Source organism: Cuculus canorus, chromosome 1, assembly GCF_017976375.1.
Source record: "Cuculus canorus isolate bCucCan1 chromosome 1, bCucCan1.pri, whole genome shotgun sequence".
Lineage (NCBI taxonomy): Eukaryota > Metazoa > Chordata > Aves > Cuculiformes > Cuculidae > Cuculus > Cuculus canorus.
The window spans coordinates 173,689,275-173,708,264 of record NC_071401.1 but is presented as its reverse complement, the minus strand read 5'-3'; the positions used below and the strand labels follow the sequence as shown (position 1 = coordinate 173,708,264).

The following is an 18,990-nucleotide window of genomic DNA, read 5'->3' as shown; positions in this document are numbered from 1 at the left end:
GGATGCAGTCTTAATATTTATCGTGCCTGGTGAGTTGTGTTTAACTTGTTGGAACTCTGAGGTTGTTGCTCTAAGTTCTTGCTTTCTCTTGAAAAAGTGAAGATGAGCAGTTTCAAAATCTTTATTCTTGGCAGTTAATATGTGCTTTATAATTTATTTATGAGGATTTGAGTAGTTCCAAAAGAGAAATCAGCTTGTGCTTTATATCACAGATGATAAATGTGAGAAACTATTTCTACATGACTCTGAAATCTACTATTCATGCTTTTGCTTTAGAAGTTCTTTTGGAAAATTAGTACTATAATTTTGCTGATGGAATGAAAGTAAGTTTTATTTTCCCCAGACTTCATTTTTTATGTGGTTCATGATGATAGATTTATTTTTTAATATATTCTTACGTAATTTTGGTAGCAAAATGGAAGCACACCTGACATAAGATTTTTTTTGTGTGTGTGTATTTTAAGGCTGAAGCTAATATAATGATTCATACTAAACCAGATCTACAAAACATTAATTTTTCAGCTTCATAAAGTAAAAATCCTTGTATAGATCCTGTTGTGAGATTATTGTTTTTAATGGATTATAGGAAAAATGATGTAAGGTGTTTAAATTTTTCTTTCTCTTGTTATTCATTGTCAGGCCATTTTTTCCGTTCAGAACTTATATCATGAGTCTTCTGTTAGGGATAAATGTTTTGTGGTACCTTTTAAAAATTTTTGCATTCTTCTTTCTGCTTGATGGTTAAAATTTAGTGGCAGTTCAGAAGTGTATATGAATGAAGAAGCATTTGTGCCCATTTGGCTCTATTTGCCAAGTCTTGTAGGTGCTCATAGACTATAGAGGCAGCTTAGCACTCTAGTTTACATGTAGACACTGACAATTGGGTGCCTAAACTACATGTCTTAATTGGGAACAAACTCCCATTTTTGATGGAAGAGGCAGGTGTTCTGTTTTTAATTTGAAAAACATGGAGTGTTAAATAAGAGAATGGTATCGGTGGGTATGGATTATACCGTATATTTCAAAAGCATGTTTATTTGCTTTGTACTTAAGTTAAAAAACAGAATAATCATGTTTGCGCTTTTATGTGAGAATGTATTTTTTATTGCTTGTGGTAATATCTGTGATCTAAAAATGCAAGTGAAACTTTTAATGAACTCAGTTCTTTTATCACACAGGTTAAAACGCAGTCTATCACATTCAATGTAAGAACACACATTGAACTTTGGACTGTGAGGAAATTTTTAGTATCTGACATAGTGATGAGCAGCTAAAATCTTAAAAGTTTGCTTGAATCAACAACCATGAAAGCAAACAGAAAAGCACTCATTGATCAGAGTCATGCTTTCCTTTCTTCTTTTGGAAATGTTACGTTCTTTTTTATTTTAGGATGTTTATCAGAGATTTCTAGACTTTTATGGGGAAAGGCTTTCTAAAATGTCAGTGTGGAATGTTGTGTTCATTGTGAAGTTTTTTCTCCTAAAAAAAAAAATAGTTCATGAAACCTTGTATTTCCTCCTGACAAAGCTTCATTTTAAGAAGCTGCCCTTTATCAATGAAACACTGGTTGAAAATATCAGTCAGATGTGCATACGCAGGATCTCTTTCCCCTCCTGTTTTGTTGGTGGCATTTTGCTATTCCCCTTCTTGCCATGTGCTTTGGTATGTCTTTTGTGTCATGCTCTGTGTTGCTTTTGAATTTGGTGCTGAGGGTGAAGCAGAGCAGAATATGACTACCAGACCAGGATTGGTCACCACTGCAAGGCCAGACAGACAGAGCTCTGGGGTGGGCAGAACGTTACAGTTTCCTCCTAACCAAATGGACTCTAAGCAGATGTTTTGGATTTGCAAAGTCACTTGGGTGTGTAAGGGAGAAGGTGCTTGGGATTTGAGCCTCAGCCAGGCTAATTGTGGAAGTGAGCTGTGAGAGCCCAGTGTCTCATCTTCATGTGGCTTTTCTTTGCGTTGCAAAATTCCAAGACTGGCAATTGCTTTTTTTAATAAATTTAACAAATTTTGCGTTGTATTCTTCAAGGTATTAAACATTGACTACTTCTATATCTCTTTTTGAAAGCATTGAAAGAGAACAGCTCAGAGGTAGTTCAGCCTTTTCTAATGGGTTGTGGAACAAAGGAACCAAAGATCACTCAGCTGTGTCTAGCAGCCATACAGAGGCTCATGTCCCATGAAGTTGTTTCAGAGGTAAGATCAGTCGTTATATAAATACATAAATATTTCAATGTGAGAAATACAGGCCTCAAACTGAAGGTAAATGCTTTTTCTTAGGAGCTGTTTGTATTATAATGAACATAGTCTGTAAAATACTTGTATCTGTTTTTAAAAATTGTAATTTAAAAGAAAAGCTTCTTAAGAAAAAAAAATGTGAGGAAACATTAGTAACTTCTGAAAGGAAATTCGTGATATTTCAAACCAGCTCATTTAGTTTGCTTTCTTATACTGCAGGAATAGAATATCTAATGGTCCTTGATAGATATAATTCTTAAAGTTGCATCCACAAAATTTATTCTGTGTGATAGCATTATGTATTATGTTGGATTTTTTACATTTTACTTTTAAAAATAAGATAAAATAGATGCACATTTCCTGCAATTTTAAGTGTCATGACATATTACTATGTTGTATATGCAGTGTATTAAGAAGCAGGTTAAATATGTCTTCATATATCTGTTAAAATATATCTTCAGTTGTGCTAGCATAATGTAAGATTACACTATTTCTCTGATATGAATGAATTTTGAGGATAAAATGTCTTTGTATATTTCCAAGTAGAAAATGAAGTATACACTTTAATTTGGACAACACATTAAGAGATTTCTGCTGTCAGTTCTTTAAAAGTATTTTGGGAAGCTTGTGACAATGAAATTGATTTAATGTTCTCAGTGTAGTCTTATGGTATAGAAAAACATGCAAATTCATTTATGGTATGCATTTATGAGAATGTTGTTCTCGTATGTGTCCACATTATATGCCACATTATATACCAGTATGTAAACATCTTCATTGTTGGCAAAAACCTATTTCTTTGTAGGCTGCAGCAGGAAACATTATTAATATGCTTTGGCAACTGATGGAAAATAGTCTTGAAGAACTTAAATTGCTCCAGACGGTTCTTGTACTTCTAACCACCAATACAGTTGTGCATGATGAAGCGCTGTCTAAGGTAGGACTTGTTAGTGCCAACTGTAGTACTTAAAATATCCAAGAGGAAGGACAGGGAGAAATTTTACATATCAAGCATTTGGAAATAATGGAAGATGAGGGGGCTTTCTTGATTCTGTTGTGTCCCTATTATCTTTATATCTAGACTCCTAAACCAGAATTTCTTCCAGTTTCCTTTTCAATCTGTTTTTTAATTCCTCCACAATAATATTTCTCTGGCTTAATGGGAACTTTCAATAAAAACAGGCTAATGACTGTCCTTCTCATCTGCTAAATTTGTTGTATGTACGTTTTTGAACTGAAATCAGCACGTAGCACAGTGTAAGCTCTCACTTATAAAGCAAAATGTTAGAAGAAGCTGCCTGCCACCCTGCTTTAAATCTCTTTTGGAAGCAGTCTCTTTATTGCTCTTTTAGTCAAAAGTGAAACAACTTCATTGTATCGTTTTAAAGGTACCATTTTGGATATTATGTTTCAACTAAGACAAAAAAAAAAAATAAGGACTTTGATCCATTCTAATCTTAAATTACAAGATAATTCTCTTTCAAGGAGCAACATTGTTTACCCATTTATGAATTGTGAAATTCTGTTTAAAGTTTCTCTTCTAGATTACATTTTATAATTATTTCTCTTTAACATAAGAAAGAATTTTCGATTTTAAACAGATCATTCTAAATTGTGGTCTCTGTTAAGCTCTTTTTTCAATGTATTGCTTTAATATCAGAGTGTTTTTTTTTTTTTTTGTGGGGGAGAGAGGGAGAACAGAATTAAAGAATATTTTGGAGGCATTCTGTTCTGCTGGAAGGTTTTAATTTTTTCTTTGCTTCTGGTTTTAATGAAATAATTTCCTAGCTGCTTAAATGTGTGTATATTGAAATCATTATTAATCTACTTAGCCAAGGGAATGAAGAACACAAAAGGAAAACAAAGCTAAGTTACAAAGGTGTGCTGAAGGCAGGAAGATAATGGAAAATTTATGAAACCTATAAAGAGCAGAATAGAAACTTGCTAAGGATTGAAGAGTTTGTCAGTAGTTTCTTTTTTAACTTGTGTAGTCAAATTATGTCAAAGACTCTTCAGCGCTATCTTGTTTCTTTTGTTACAAATAACGCTCATTTTCTAAATGAGGTGTGAAGTTCTTGGGCAGAAGCAGGAGTTTTGAAGAAAACGGAAATATGGGGTTGCCAGTTATTAACTGGGTGACAGGTGTGTTCCTTACGACCTGCAGTGTTGTTGTTTTATCAAGTTTGAATCTAGGCTCTAGAAGATGACAGTTGCTATTTAAGTCCACCCTACCTTTCTCTTCTGCCTATCGTGTATCTGCTTCTCATGATTTCCATTATTTATTCTGTTTCTGCCTCCGTATACCCTCTCTCTCTCACTCTTCCTGCATTATTCTTTGGTTCTTGGTATCTACATCCTGTTTCACTTAGCTTTTGTGTGTGTGTCTTCCAAACACATTTTCCAATATCCTGTATTTGTTCATCTCTAATGTCTAGAAACTTCCTCCTGTTGGACACTAACTGCCAGAGCATGTGGGTGCAGCAGTGCCAGATAAGTAGGGAAGGTCTCTCCTAGTGTCTCTTTCTCTTGCCTTTTGTCCTGATCCAGAAGCATGCTTACGATTCCTGGAGAATCTAATTGCTGTACTTCTAACAATTTCCTTAGTGTATGTTAAAATCTAGTACATTTAGAAGTGTATTATCAAATTTGGGCAGGCTCTGACAGGTGAAAGAAAATAACATTCCTTACAGAGCAAATATCTTTCAAATTTCTTGCTGTTGTTCAAGGCCTGAAGTTACAACTTTCTCTCACTTAAGCAAATAAAAGCATTACTTGGCGTTGGCAAAATGGTGCAATGATTTAGTATAGGTTTTGCCTGCCTCTCCCATCTTTCCCCCTCCGCCCCCCCATTGAGAAATATGTCAAAATTGTTTTTCTTTCCATGTTGAAAAGTTTTTAGGGAGTATCTGTTTGAGCTACACATATATTGCATATTCATGTTTCAGCTTGATTAGTTTAAATTATGAAAATTACTGGCAAACCATCTTGAAAAAACCCTTAATATAAACATTGCTGTTAGATTAATCTAAAGAATCATGGAGTAACTTCTGAAAGTCCAAGGATATGATTGTGTGGTAAAATTTCAAAATAACATAGGGATTCTGAGCAGAGTCCCCAAATCATTTTCAAGAAAAAGAAGCAAAAGAAAATTCTGAATCTTGTCTGGCTTTTAGAGCGTGTAGCACTGTGGCTGGGTGTGGTTGAGTAGTCCAAGCGTGAGAACACAGAATAAGGACAAAAGAACAAGAAATACAGGTTTCACTACACATACAGTTCTTAATTTTCAAAATTAATTATAAAATAAGTAACTATTAAACTTCTAACTAAACCTGTTAGAAGTAATATGAAATCCAATGGGACACAGTATTCAGGCTGCTGCCAGTGCAATGACACGTTAAAGTATGCGCCTTGGGAGTAATAGCAGTGGAGGCAGTGTGGTTGTGAAAGTGTCGTGATTTAAAGCAGGAGAGGAATGGCATTTAGGGTTTGGAGTTGACTGACCTTTTGATTAACTGTGTAATCCTAATGTGCTTTTTACATTAATATTCATACAAGTTCTTTTATGTGGTTGATTACTATGTTTATTGCTCTGTACAATGGTTATAGTTCTATTGGCACATCGTAATGTCTTCAGTTAGTACCACTTCAGGATTACCTTTGGGGAGGATTACGAAAGAGATTTTTGAGTAATCCATAAAACTTACTCTGATTCTTTAGACTTAAAGTTACTGAAACAATTTTTTTCTAGCAACCTTTTGACAAACTAGTGGAAAGCATTCCTCAAACAGCTGTCTTGACTCTTAGCTAAAAGATGAAAATATATTATTGTAAGGTGATTTTTATTTTTTTTTCCCCTTTCAGGCCATTGTGCTTTGTTTCCGATTGCACTTCACGAAAGATAATATCACAAATAACACTGCAGCAGCTACAGTGCGGCAGGTAGTTACTGTTGTATTTGAGAGAGTGGTTGCTGAAGATGAACGATACAAAGGTGTGCATACTTCTTACTCTGCTTGCTTGTTTTAACCTGTTGTTTGGACACGCATCAAATCTTTTTCAGATAAAAAATAGTAAGAAGTCATTGAATGGTATAAATGATATCACAGACATTAATTTTTTACTATCTTTTATACCTTTACTTGTATTCAAAGGAGATGAAATCCTTAGCCGCTGTGTTAGTCCAAATTGTACAGTAATATGTAAAATCTAGATTTTTTTTTTTTTCCCAGGCTGTGAGAACTTGTCTTCAGGTTGGTGTTGTGAAGGAGTTTGAGATGAGGGTGTCATTTAAGGTGAAAGTGACTTAGATAGAGTTTGAAATAAGCGGTAGTAGTAGTTTTGCAGGGAATGTTTGTTAGAAAGAAATGCTTGGTATTGATGATCTTTGGTACTCAATCTAATGTTTATTTCTGTAGACATGATAATTACCTAGCTTGCTCCAGGAATCTTTTTGTAAGAACACTTTAATGCGTACTTGATTTTCAGCAGTACCTTTGTTCACAAAATTGTTTTGTTTTTTTTTTCCACAGATATTATTGACCAGCCAGTTGCAGTTCAAGGAAATAGTAACAGAAGATCTGTCAGTACGCTGAAGCCATGTGCTAAAGATGCATATATGCTTTTTCAGGTAGCTGGGGAGCATATATTAATACATTTGTGGTTATGATTGGGGACTTCCACCTCTCTAGATTTCAAAAACTTGCTGTTGGCATATTGACAAGGTCAAGCCTCAGGCCTTCTAGTCTGCATTTATTGTAAGTGGCAATGATATGCAGTATCCCAGGGGCATGGTTGGAAAATGAAGATGAAGTGGCCTAGGAAGATGTTTTCCTGTAAATCTTAAATAACAGCTGAGCGTGCATGTCTGGATTAAATTCAAGATTCTTTTTTTCTGTGAGCCAAACACCACTACTATAGTTTGATCTTGTTTTTTGTGCTTGATATTGTATATTAAAGTTGAGTATATAATGAAAAATAGTAGTTGTATTCATGATGTGAATAAAAATCTTCTTGGCTTATCAAATTCACTGGTCTTGAGATATTTTTGAGGGTAGAAATGAATACGTTTGCTACAAGGGTAGCAGCAAAGTTTAAAGTTTCCTCTAAAAAGTTTTTTTGCTTTATTTTTGTAAAAGAAATATTTGAGGGGAAATTGTATCAAAATTGGAAAATTACTCATTAGAAAAGAGGGATAGAGTGTAGCTTTTGTTGTAGACTCGGAAAACCTGTGCCGGTACAGGACTGTGCAGAGAATGTAAATGTTATTGTTTTTCTTTTTAAGGATCTCTGTCAGTTAGTTAATGCTGATGCTCCCTACTGGCTTGTGGGTATGACAGAAATGACTCGGACATTTGGCCTTGAACTTCTTGAGTCTGTCCTCAATGACTTCCCGCAAGTGTTTTTACAAGTGAGTAGTTCTTGGGGGAAAAACAGGAAGAATTTGGTTCATGTGGGTAGTAAAATTTACACTTCATGAACTGCTCTTTAATTTAGCATAAGTACTACTTTTTGAAAGGTCTTGTAGCTTTTACATGGCGGATTTTTTTCGATAGAAAAACTGCTGTGTGCTTTTTGCTCGCTTTTTCTATTCCCAAGCACTGCGTTTGTATGTTTTGTAGAGCATGTTGTACTATGTTACATGTTTAGTTTTACTGTTTATATCTCCTCCAAAGATCCATTTTCTTATCTTGCATGATGTATGGCAGCTCTATGACTTAGTTTGTGGCATTGTTATTCCAAGGAAAAAATTAACCTCACCCCACTTGCAAAGTAAAGTAGCAAGAACCACAAGTATTAATTGGGTCCATCTACTGTATATGAATGCACCGTGATCCTACAGTAATGCATTTTAGGAGACAGCAGCTAAATTTAAAATATATAATAAATGATGTACTAGCAGCTGATTTGCAAAATATAAGAAGAAAGATGCATAGTATGACCACATAATTTCATCATGTTTTTTGGTAGCTTTACAATGGTGTCTGCCATTCTTCCTGTTCATTTCCCGAGCATGTAATTTATGCGAAGATTTACCTGACTTTGGAGTGCTTAATCATAATTGTAAATGTAAATAAGATGCATAATCAGAGCTACTGGTAGCAATAAAGAACATCTGCTTATAATTTGTTCTGTTTTCTTTTCCAGCATCAGGAATTCAGTTTTCTTCTTAAAGAAAGGGTATGCCCTCTTGTTATAAAGCTCTTCTCCCCAAACATCAAATTCAGGCAAGGTTCCAGCATGTCATCTTCCCCGGCACCAGTGGAAAAACCATACTTCCCCATCTGTATGCGTTTGCTGAGAGTAGTTTCTGTTTTGATTAAGCAGTTTTACAGTTTGCTGGTAAGAATATGTTCAAATTTTCTTAGTTTAATTCTGTTTTTCTGTATATATTGCAGTACTGTGATCAGTAATAGTATTAATTAGTTCTTGGGAACTGTTGACATCTACCGAGTCTAAGTATTCTTTTCCTTTTATGTGTATTTGTGTTTACATGTGTTCCGCATGTATGTTTTTATTGAACATGGGCTTGTATAAATTCTCAGGGTAGATTAGCTGTTGTCTATTCTGTACTTAAGTGCCTTTCAGTTAAGATTTTGGGAACCTTTTGATCTTCTTATGTTGTTTGCCTGACTTTAGATACTGTTGATTGCTGTGCCTTGTTAATACGTGCTAAGAGGCTTTTGACTTGTGTTGCTAAAGCTGTTGACAGAACGTGTGTAAAAAACACATTTCAGCTATTCTTATCTCCTGAATATTAGCTACTTGCTAAAAATGATTTTTTTGTGGTTTCATTTGTTTAGTTTAGCACATGTAAGAACAATGCAGTTTCTGTGAGAAATTTAACTTCTTCAGTACAATTGCATACGCAATGTTAGCTTGGCAAAATTATTACAGTTATTAGTTATGTTTTTTGTATAATTTTGAGTAAATGCTTGTTGAAGAGTTGTTTTTAGATCCTGTGCAAAACTTGCTTGGATAGGACTCCTAAGATGAAGCAGAAGGTTTTTTTTGAAAATATTTTGTAGACAGTTTTTTCTTTTCATTTAATGTCTATAAACTATATCTTTTAGGTAACAGAATGTGAAATCTTTCTGTCATTGTTGGTTAAGTTTCTGGATGCCGACAAACCACAGTGGTTAAGAGCTGTTGCAGTAGAATCTATTCACAGACTTTGTGTACAACCTCAGCTATTAAGGTATTAAATATATTGAGTTTCATTTTTACATACAATTTAAGGAATCTTTTTCTCTGCTCCCTAAAATGCTGTAAATACATAGAAACTTAAATGCAATAAAATCTTCAAGATAATTTTTTATTAACATGCACGTTATCCAGGAAGTTCTGAATTATTGTTATGGGAGTATTCCAAACCCTCTTTTTCTTACTACTGCCAAAGGAGCATTTACCTAAAACTACATATTGTTATTATTTACCTGATTATTTACAGTTAAAATGTGCTTTTGGTCTACAGTTTGGAGGGGGGGATGTTTCTGTTAAAATATGCTTTTAGTCTCTAATTTGTCAAATACTTACTATATTTGGTAAAATACTTTCCAGGTCCTTTTGTCAATCATATGATATGAAGCAACATTCCACTAAAGTTTTCCGTGATATTGTGAATGCACTAGGATCTTTCATCCAGTCACTATTTCTTGTACCAAGCACAGGGAACACATCAGCAACACCAAACCAAACTGGTAAAGCCTCGTCCTTACTATAATTTTAATTTTCCAGCATTTCATTGTAATTTATAAATTCTCATTTGATTCAGTATGTGCATTTGACTTGGTACCGTGTTCATCAAGGTGAAAAGCTAGTTTTAGACAAATTAGTGTTTTCAGGCCTAGTACAACAGGCGGTTTTATCTACCCGTACTGTGGGGCACACGCAGCCCCCAGACAGCAGAGCAGTGCTCCTACATTTCTGTGTGCTGTTTTGTAGAAGTTGAAATCTGTGTCTCCCTGAGTTTTGTGTCGCTTTTATTATGCTGGTGTAATGTAAGCCTTTTTACAACTTTAAGGAGTTATGTTTATATAAAAATAGTTGTATATGTCTGACTGTTCACTGGTATCACTGAAAATTAAACCACTGTAACTGTGTTTGTGTTAGTGGCAGTGTTTGTTTGACCGTTTGTGTTTAACAGTATGATTTGGGTTTTTTCAATGTATTAAGCTTTACGGTGTTTTAAGTGTACACATGGGCTTTTGTGTGAATTCATTATTGCCTAAATTAGTAGTTCAGTCTCTCTACATGTTAAAAGCACGCGCACCAAAGTAGCAGTTGTTACACTGATGCGTTAAGCACTGTGAGTCTCCTTCTTGAGAACTCTGCTCTTCTCTCCTCAGTGTCTGTACAGACAGAGTCTGAACTTGTGGTGCCTATTCCTAGTAAGCATGGACCCCTTTCTGTGTGTAGGAAGTGTATATATGCAGAATTCCCTGTCTTTTTATCTACTTTTTTTGGCTTCTTAAGTTGTAAACAGAATTTGTTCCCTCCTAGATGTTGGTTGGCATGTTGTCAGGTCTTCCCTGATGTGGCTTTTCTTCTACCTTGGCATGGAAGAGATTCAAACACTGCAGTTCTCTTAGACTTTCTTCTTGAAGCTTTTGCATTTCTGAAATCTTTAAACTTTGTGATGATTTTTGTTCTTGGCGTGATTAACCTCTCTTTCCTACCACTGAGTTCTAGATGCAGCAATTCAAACTATCCTTATCTTTTAAATATCTTTTTGACTCTTCACTTAGATGTATATTGTTTTATCAAAACCATGTAAGTTTAGTTCATTTGCAGAATGTTATGAATGCTGCTGTACCTTTCACAGAAACATTTTATTCCAGCTGACAATAAGGTAGATGATATCAATCAACTGTGCCTTTTAAACTGTTTTCTTTGCACATAAGATCCTGTTTTAGACAGCAGAGGGAGCTCAAAAATAGTTTTTTGTGTTGGTAGTGGATCTTATTATTTAGCAGGACATCTCAGATTAATCTATGTATCTCGACATAAAAATTAGAGATAGAACAAGGATGTTTGCTGATCACTAAAACAAGATTGGTTAATTTCGTCACTCTTTTTTTCTGAACAGGAAGTAATGCATCGGGGAATACTGGCTCGGCACAAACTAACCCAGGAGTGCTTGGAATGGGAGGAGGTGCCACTGTATTACCTGCCTTTGAGTACAGAGGCACTTGGATACCTATCCTGAATGTAACAGTTCAAGGCAGTGCTAAAGCTACCTAGTAAGTACCTCTATCTTTTCAAAAAAATTATATAACAAATATTTTTATTTCCAACTTGATGATTTAAGGATTTTTTTGAGGTCTTCATTTGACTGGAATTGAGGTATATTATCGATTTTGTTTTTGTTGGTGCCATGAGGTGTTCTAGTTTTTCACTGTTTTTGTCCAAATGCTGTGGTTTCTGATCCAAATACCACCTATGGCTATAGCATCTGTTGGATTTTTTTTTTCCTACCGTACCATTGCTGTATTAGCTCTTTAGTTTTAGGTCTCACTACAGTATATAACAATTTTAGAATATCTTTTGTTGGGTTGTGTAATGGCAAACATTAGTGGAGTTATTGCTAACATGTCTTGTCAGCAATGCTTCTCCTATCTTGTATTTTTATCTGATGTCTCTGCCTGTAAGGAGATAATTATCTGCAACTGTAGATTTGGGTCACATCCTAGCATTATTTTAGCCTACTCTTGCTATTAGATTTTCATACTATGGTGACATCTTGTACTTTTACACAATGGTTTAATCTTCAGATAAGAATTGTGAATGGAGCTAGCAGAGGTCTTTTTGCTAGTGTTGGCCTGTCTCTTCCCAAAACACTATGCCTTGTCTTCTTCTTTACATGAGGAAGTAAGGGGTTTTAAGAGGAATAGACAAAGGCTATTAAAGATTTTTCATGGCTATTCCCATGTAACTGTAGCTACTCACTTCATTTATTCAGTAGTTTGCCTTCTTGTCTTTGAAAGTAAGGATGCAAGACCTCTACCTCACAGGTACATTGTAACTATAAAACCCATTAATAATTTTTAATTATAGCCATTTTTATGTATATATATATATATATATATATATACACACACACACACTTCATTGTAGACAGAGGCTGACATGTTGACCGTTTGATTTCCCCATACTGCCTATGCCCCCAGATACCTAAAGCAGCAGTCTTCAGGAAATTAGAGGTGATAACTCAAGCCTTACATGTTTGTGAGAAGGAAAATCCTTTGTGCAGAGAATAGTGGTGACACTGCAGTATGAGAGAGTTTGTGGTATATTGCAGCTGGAATGCCTAACCTTTTTAAGAGTAGTTTATAGAGCAAAAGAGGAAATAGTGGTTGTTGGGGTAGCAGGTAGTATTTCTAACAGACTGTCTCTCCTTGTGTAGACGCTGCTCCTGTGGCAGCTACAATCTGTTTCCTGTTGGATTTGTATCTCAGCAGTTATTTATGTGGTTTAAAGGTAAAATATGACGATAAGTGGCAATGAGGCTGCAGTTCCACCATTTCCTCTTTGTACAAATAATTTCCATTGTTTACCTGAATATGTAAGTGATGAATATTGGTCATATATTGTCTGATGACAAGCTTTTCTGGTCATACGGACTCAATGATAAAGGAACATCTAACTTGATCTCAGTTTGTTATAACTATAGTCACACTGGCATGACTTTCCGACCTATTTCCTCTGGTGTTCCTATGTACTTGTATTCTTCGGAATAAGTTCTGTTGCAGTGGCTCCAAGTAAAATAGTAATAGAAGTAGAATAGTTCATTCAGTGATGCTTGCTTATATGTGTTAATTTTTAAAAATATTTATTTGCATATCTAAATGCTATACTAAGTTTGTACCCTTTCATCTACTGTTTTATTTAGTGATTCATTAACTCTTTTACTTAATGACTTAATTAGTAAAGAAGTTTATTTTCTTGAGTTGTTTCAAATGTTGAAGGATGGTATTTGAGGCCTGTTTGTACTTAACATTCATTTGGAATCATATTTTTTATTATTTTTTTTAATCACAGTGGTACTGTTACACACTTACTTGTCATGCTTTCAATTTCGTAGTTTGGAAATGCTGGACAAAGTAGAGCCACCTACAATTCCTGAGGGCTATGCCATGTCAGTGGCATTTCACTGTTTACTGGATCTTGTCCGTGGTATCACTACCATGATTGAAGGAGAGTTGGGGGAGGCACAAACCGTCAGTCAAACCACAACAGAGACAACTTCATTACCAGCACAGTCTTCAGAGCAGCAAGACCTGCAGTCTATATCTGACCAATCAGAGAAAGAGCTACGTATGTAAAATACAGCAGTTTTTCATAAAGTAGGATTGAAATAGTTCAGGCTTTGTTGCTTAAACTTATTGTTTATATAAAAATTTCTAATAAATTAGGTTTTGGGGTTGGTTTTGTAACAGAACAGCAGTAGTCTCTAAAAAATAGACTCCTTATGGTGTAGTAATACTGCTTCAAATGTATGTGTGTCTGATGTGAGGGAGAGATAACAGGCATTGTGTTCTCCAGAACTACTGTTCTGCCTTCCTGTGTCCATTATTCTGCCTGACACTGAGATCCAAGGTCACAAGAGACAAAAAATTGAGAGAAACTTGGCAGTTACGACCATATTAAAATAAAACTGTGTTTTCAGTAACAAGACAAAATGGTGAACATTTTAATGGAGATATTCTAGCCTAGACAAGAAAAGGCTCTGGAGAGATCTTATAGCAGCCTTCCAGTACTTAAGGGGGCCTACAAGAAAGCTGGGGAGGGGATCTTTATCAGGGGCTGTAGTGATAGGTTGAGGGGTGGTGGTTTTAAGCTGAAAGAGGGGAGGTTTGCATTAGATAGTAGAAAGAAATGTTTTCCTGTGACAGTGGTAAAGCACTGGCACAGGTTGTCTGGAGAAGTCTTGGATGCCCCATCCTTGGAGGAGTTAGAGGCCAGGTTGGATGGGGCTTTGAGCAATCTGATCTTGTGGAAGGTGTCCCTGCCCATGCCAGGGGACTTGGAACTGAATGTTCTTTAAGGTTCCTTCCAACTCAAACCATTCTATGATTTAGAATTATATGGAAGTATTTAGGGAGGAACTTCTTTCGAAGCAGAACTCATGAACTAAAGCTTTTGTGTGTACAACATACAAGGAGTCTGTGTGTATACATACAGTAAGACTTGGCTTTGAGTGATTTTTGTCTTGTGTACCAGGAAGCAGAGACTTGTGCTGAAGTTTGTGTCGAAGCAGAAAGGAGAGGAAAAGGGTTTGTATCGGGCTCTGCCTGTAGCCCCAGGATGTGGAGCTCTCCATGGTGCTGCAGGCAGCACCGCCTGAGCCTGTTGGCATGGCGTGGAAGAGGGAGGGAGGTGTGGGAAGGACAGAGGCGGAGTATAGGTCTTTAGACCTGTATTTATTTTCCTATTAAATTAAAGAAATGAAAAAAATAAGGACAAAATTTCAGTGGGTTTCTTGTCCACATTTATGCATTTTGGAGTGTTTATGTTTACAGAAAAAGATGATAGATACGCCTTTGTAAGGTTTTTTTGGTGTGATTTAGACTAAGCATTGCCTTGGTGGCATTTTTTACTCTAGCAAATTTACTTAAAAGTGACTGCTTAAATGGTACTAGCGTGAGTGTGCTTATGTATACACAAATGTATGTCTGTGTAAACATGCATATAAAAATATACTTTAAAAGATGTAGTAGAAAGCATTTTTTTTGTGATATAATTGAAAGTGACTATGTAAAATACTGTGTTTCCTCTGTAAACAAGTGTATGTATTTCTTCCAAGTTAGCAGAGCTGTCTGGGAAGAAATGGTGAATGCTTGTTGGTGTGGTCTTCTGGCTGCTTTATCCCTCCTACTTGATGCAAGGTATTTGGTCTTTCATTTCTCTTAATTTTTTAAATATGACACACCCAGCTATGTTTTGAACTGACTTTTGATACTGGTTGACAGTTGTATGAGAGCATGCTGTTCGTGGTACCTGAGCAGACATGTTTGTGTGTTAGCGATGGCTAGACAGAGTGAGGATCTGTTAAGAGAAAATGACACTGAAATCTCTAGACGTCAAACTTTAAATTGCTTCAATATAGAATGAATAATTACATTTTCAAAGGCCTGCATTTGAACTATTTAAATTGTTTTTATTTCTATTTACTTTGAATGTTTCAAAACATTGAAGTGATTCTACCTCTGTCCTGATTACTCTTTATAAAAGATTAAATAATGTCTCAATACTTGTTAGTACTATGTAGTCTTTAAATTGGAAATGCTGTTCACTAGGTAGTAACTTTGGTAACTTACTTGTCTCTTTCTAGAAGTCTTTTGTTGACAAACACGATTTTCTGAAATTAGTTTTAAATACCTCCTCATAGTCTTCAAGTCATTTGGAACAAAAAACCAGTTTTATAGGAAACGGTTCTGAATTATTTTGTTGATTAGCTGTGCTTGCTCTTCTGTATTTATAGTATTCATAGGTTTGAAGTGTATGTTCTTATTGCTTTCAGTTTTGGTTAGCTGCCTGCTTCTGTGCTGTGGATTAATTCTTCATAAATGATGTGTACTCTTTCACAGCACTGATGAAGCTGCCACTGAAAATATTCTAAAAGCTGAATTGACCATGGCTGCACTTTGTGGAAGACTTGGTCTTGTAACATCAAGAGATGCCTTTATCACTGCCATTTGCAAAGGATCCTTGCCTCCTCACTACGCCCTTACTGTACTAAACAGCACAACTGCAGCTTTGTCCAGCAAATGTAAGTATATAGATTTTCCTTAATTGTGTTTCCATATATTGTCCTCTAAACCCAGATCTTCTCAGAACGTGATTGTAAGGATTGTATGCAACTGTAGTATTTGGCTATACTAAATTATGTTAGAATCCTCAGACAGGATCTAGACTGCCTTCTTTCTGGAACTGGTTAGTCTTGCAGCATCTGCTGGGTATCATTCTAGGCAACCTAAATTTCCTGAATGTTTAGTAGCGTGTGTCAGAAGTTCATATTCTAAGGAGATCTGTCTATCATCCTGAAGATCTGTTAGAATATGTGATTAAGACATTCAAATTCTGAAAAGGTCTCTGTGCAACTCAGATACTTAAGTGTTGGTTAGAACATCCTGCATTTGTGATATACCGCAGTCTTTTCTACAGTTGTCTAGTGATGGTAGCGCTTCCTGCCTAAGTGGAAGATCTTAAGTTCTGGGCTCTGTTCAGCTTACAAGAAGTAAGTACTTCCCACATCCTGAGAGAATGTTGTAGTCGATGGGATATGCCAGTTGAGGATGACTCTGTTTCTAATTTTGAAAATGAATCACTATGTACTGAGAAATGCAACTACCTGGAGAATGTGCAAGTGGATCTAACATTAGACCTCTTAATATAAAACAAAAATACCTTAGTATGGGAACAAGGACAGCAGCTTTACTCTAGCCCATAACCTAGGTGTATTATTGGGTTGCAAATCTGAGGTCGTACACCTTGAGTTGCAAGTCTGAATGCCTTATGTAAGTTACTCTTCTTTATACAGGTGAGTTATAAAAAGGATGTTGAAGTCCTGTATTGGAAAAAAATCGCAACGTAGCATAATGGTAGCACACTGTGATACCATTTACACACAATTACCACAGATAACTGGGTTAAGATATAGACTAATGCTTGTACCTTAGTGCAAATATTTCAGTGTCAACATGAAATGTATTAATATATTACAATTACTATCTATTAGTTTGTGAGAGGTACTGACTCCGTTAACTCCATAAGGCAGTGACATAATAAACTAAATATAACTAAAGCTCTCAAAGTGAGCTACCTGAAAACTAATACAGTGAAAAAATTCTCTGGAGTGCGTTTGCCAGAAGGTGGTTGTTACCACAAGTGATTACTGGATTTTAAATTTAGATATTTTTTCTGTTCAATTTTCTTCTAGCATATTCCATTCAGGGACAGAACGTTCAAATGATCAGTCCCTCGAGCGAGTCTCATCAGCAAGTTGTAGCAGTAGGGCAACCCTTAGCTCTTCAGCCACAGGGAACAGTGATGGTAAGTACGACTTTTACGTATCCTGCTCAACTGCTTCTTTCTGCATCATTTCAGTTCGTCTCAGAACCAGATAACAGATAAACAGCATTCTTAAAAGTAATGATTACCTGAAATATTATCCCAGGCTTTTAATTTGGAACAGCCCTGGACAGCAAAATTCTGTAACTGTAAAGAAGACATGAGTAAGTCTTTTATCAGACTCTTAGCTCAGCAGCTCCCATCCATTCCATTTGAAAAACCCAAGGTCTCAGGTCTGTTATGTGCCTGTGTGTGAAAGTTCACTTATGTGCATTTTTTTAAGATAGACTGTAGTTTTGTGGAGAAGGTTTATTTGAAGCTGGATTACTTGAACCTAGGTCTTTGATGATAATGTAAAACTGGGAGGACAGGGTAGTGATCAGATCATAATCAACCCCAGTGAGATAAGACAGAGAGATACTGAACTAATTTTCTGAAAAAGATACATTGCACTAGTGTAAATTAAAAGTAATGTTTAAGCTATTTATTAAAAATATTATTGTAGATTAATTAAAATCTTGTGGTCATTTGATTTTTTTTTTTAGCTGACTTCAAAAAATATCCAGTGCATGAGGACATTACTCAACTTAGCTCACTGCCATGGAGCCGTTCTTGGTACATCATGGCAACTTGTCCTGGCTACTCTTCAGGTATAATAGGAGATATTTATGCCTTGTTTTTATACATCACTTTCCTGCCATGATTTGGCTTTGAGTTTTGATGTGAGCAATAGAAGAAGCTTTGATTCTATTCGTAGTGTGCTTTGAATTGCTTTGAGTAAATACTGTATCATTCCCCTTGAATTCTGTTTGGCTCTAATCTGCTGGGTATCTTGAACACAGTGTTAGTTTCTGCTAGAAAAAGTTTTTCTGCTGAAAATGATCTTATTGTATTTCAGCATCTTGTGTGGATTCTGGGACTGAAGCCTGGTGTTGGGGGTGCATTAAAACCCGGAAGAGCTGTAGAAGGGCCCAGCACGGTAAGCATGATTATTCATTTTACTGTTAAAGATTATGCGCTATTTCCTATTGCAATCTTTAAGACTTATTTCTGTCTCTTTTTAAAGGTTCTGACTACAGCAGTTATGACTGATTTGCCAGTCATTTCCAACATATTGTCAAGACTTTTTGAAAGCTCACAGTAAGAAACCATATATTATAATTAAAATAACGTGTATATTTCAAACTTGGCAGTGTTTTCATATGTTTTATTTTTCAGGTACCTTGATGATGTGTCTTTACATCATTTAATAAATGCGCTTTGCTCCCTGTCTCTGGAAGCCATGGATATGGCCTATGGAAACAATAAGGTATAAAAAGGTTCTTTAGATTCTTCTTAGATGTTTTTGTGAAACAGGCAGGCGACTTGTATATTTATCCTTTAATCTAATTAGTCTAATATTAAGACAGTTATACATTTGATACTCCAGAGTAAAAAAATAAATTATGAACTAGAGAATGCCTTGTTTATAATGGTTCTTACGTTTCTTCAATTCTCTGAGTATTCTCTTTGTATTCCTGCCTTTTTTTTCTGTTAACTGAGGAATGTCATGTGTTTCCATTAATCAGATTGTGGGTGGAAAAAACTTTTAAAAGCCCTTGTGATTTCAGAGGTTAGGGATTCTGAATAGCACAGTATGCTCTGTGAGATGCTAATTTTCATTTCAGTTTTCTTTTA

At 35.6% G+C, this 18,990-nt stretch overlaps 1 protein-coding gene across 5 annotated transcripts in view; it reads left to right on the top strand.

Moving 5' to 3' along the window:
* The window catches only part of MON2 (MON2 homolog, regulator of endosome-to-Golgi trafficking), a 98,523-nt gene that overhangs the window by 17,513 nt on the left and 62,020 nt on the right, over window positions 1-18,990 (top strand). For all 5 annotated transcript variants that reach the window (XM_054051680.1, XM_054051672.1, XM_054051662.1 and 2 more), the window contains exons 3-19: window positions 2,075-2,202; window positions 3,050-3,181; window positions 6,106-6,235; window positions 6,774-6,871; window positions 7,526-7,651; window positions 8,389-8,583; window positions 9,315-9,439; window positions 9,802-9,941; window positions 11,330-11,483; window positions 13,325-13,557; window positions 15,047-15,128; window positions 15,831-16,012; window positions 17,183-17,295; window positions 17,859-17,963; window positions 18,212-18,292; window positions 18,380-18,453; window positions 18,532-18,622. In XM_054051680.1, coding sequence (XP_053907655.1) covers window positions 2,075-2,202; window positions 3,050-3,181; window positions 6,106-6,235; window positions 6,774-6,871; window positions 7,526-7,651; window positions 8,389-8,583; window positions 9,315-9,439; window positions 9,802-9,941; window positions 11,330-11,483; window positions 13,325-13,557; window positions 15,047-15,128; window positions 15,831-16,012; window positions 17,183-17,295; window positions 17,859-17,963; window positions 18,212-18,292; window positions 18,380-18,453; window positions 18,532-18,622 — 2,189 coding nt within the window. The remainder of the gene's footprint in view (window positions 1-2,074; window positions 2,203-3,049; window positions 3,182-6,105; window positions 6,236-6,773; window positions 6,872-7,525; window positions 7,652-8,388; window positions 8,584-9,314; window positions 9,440-9,801; window positions 9,942-11,329; window positions 11,484-13,324; window positions 13,558-15,046; window positions 15,129-15,830; window positions 16,013-17,182; window positions 17,296-17,858; window positions 17,964-18,211; window positions 18,293-18,379; window positions 18,454-18,531; window positions 18,623-18,990) is intronic.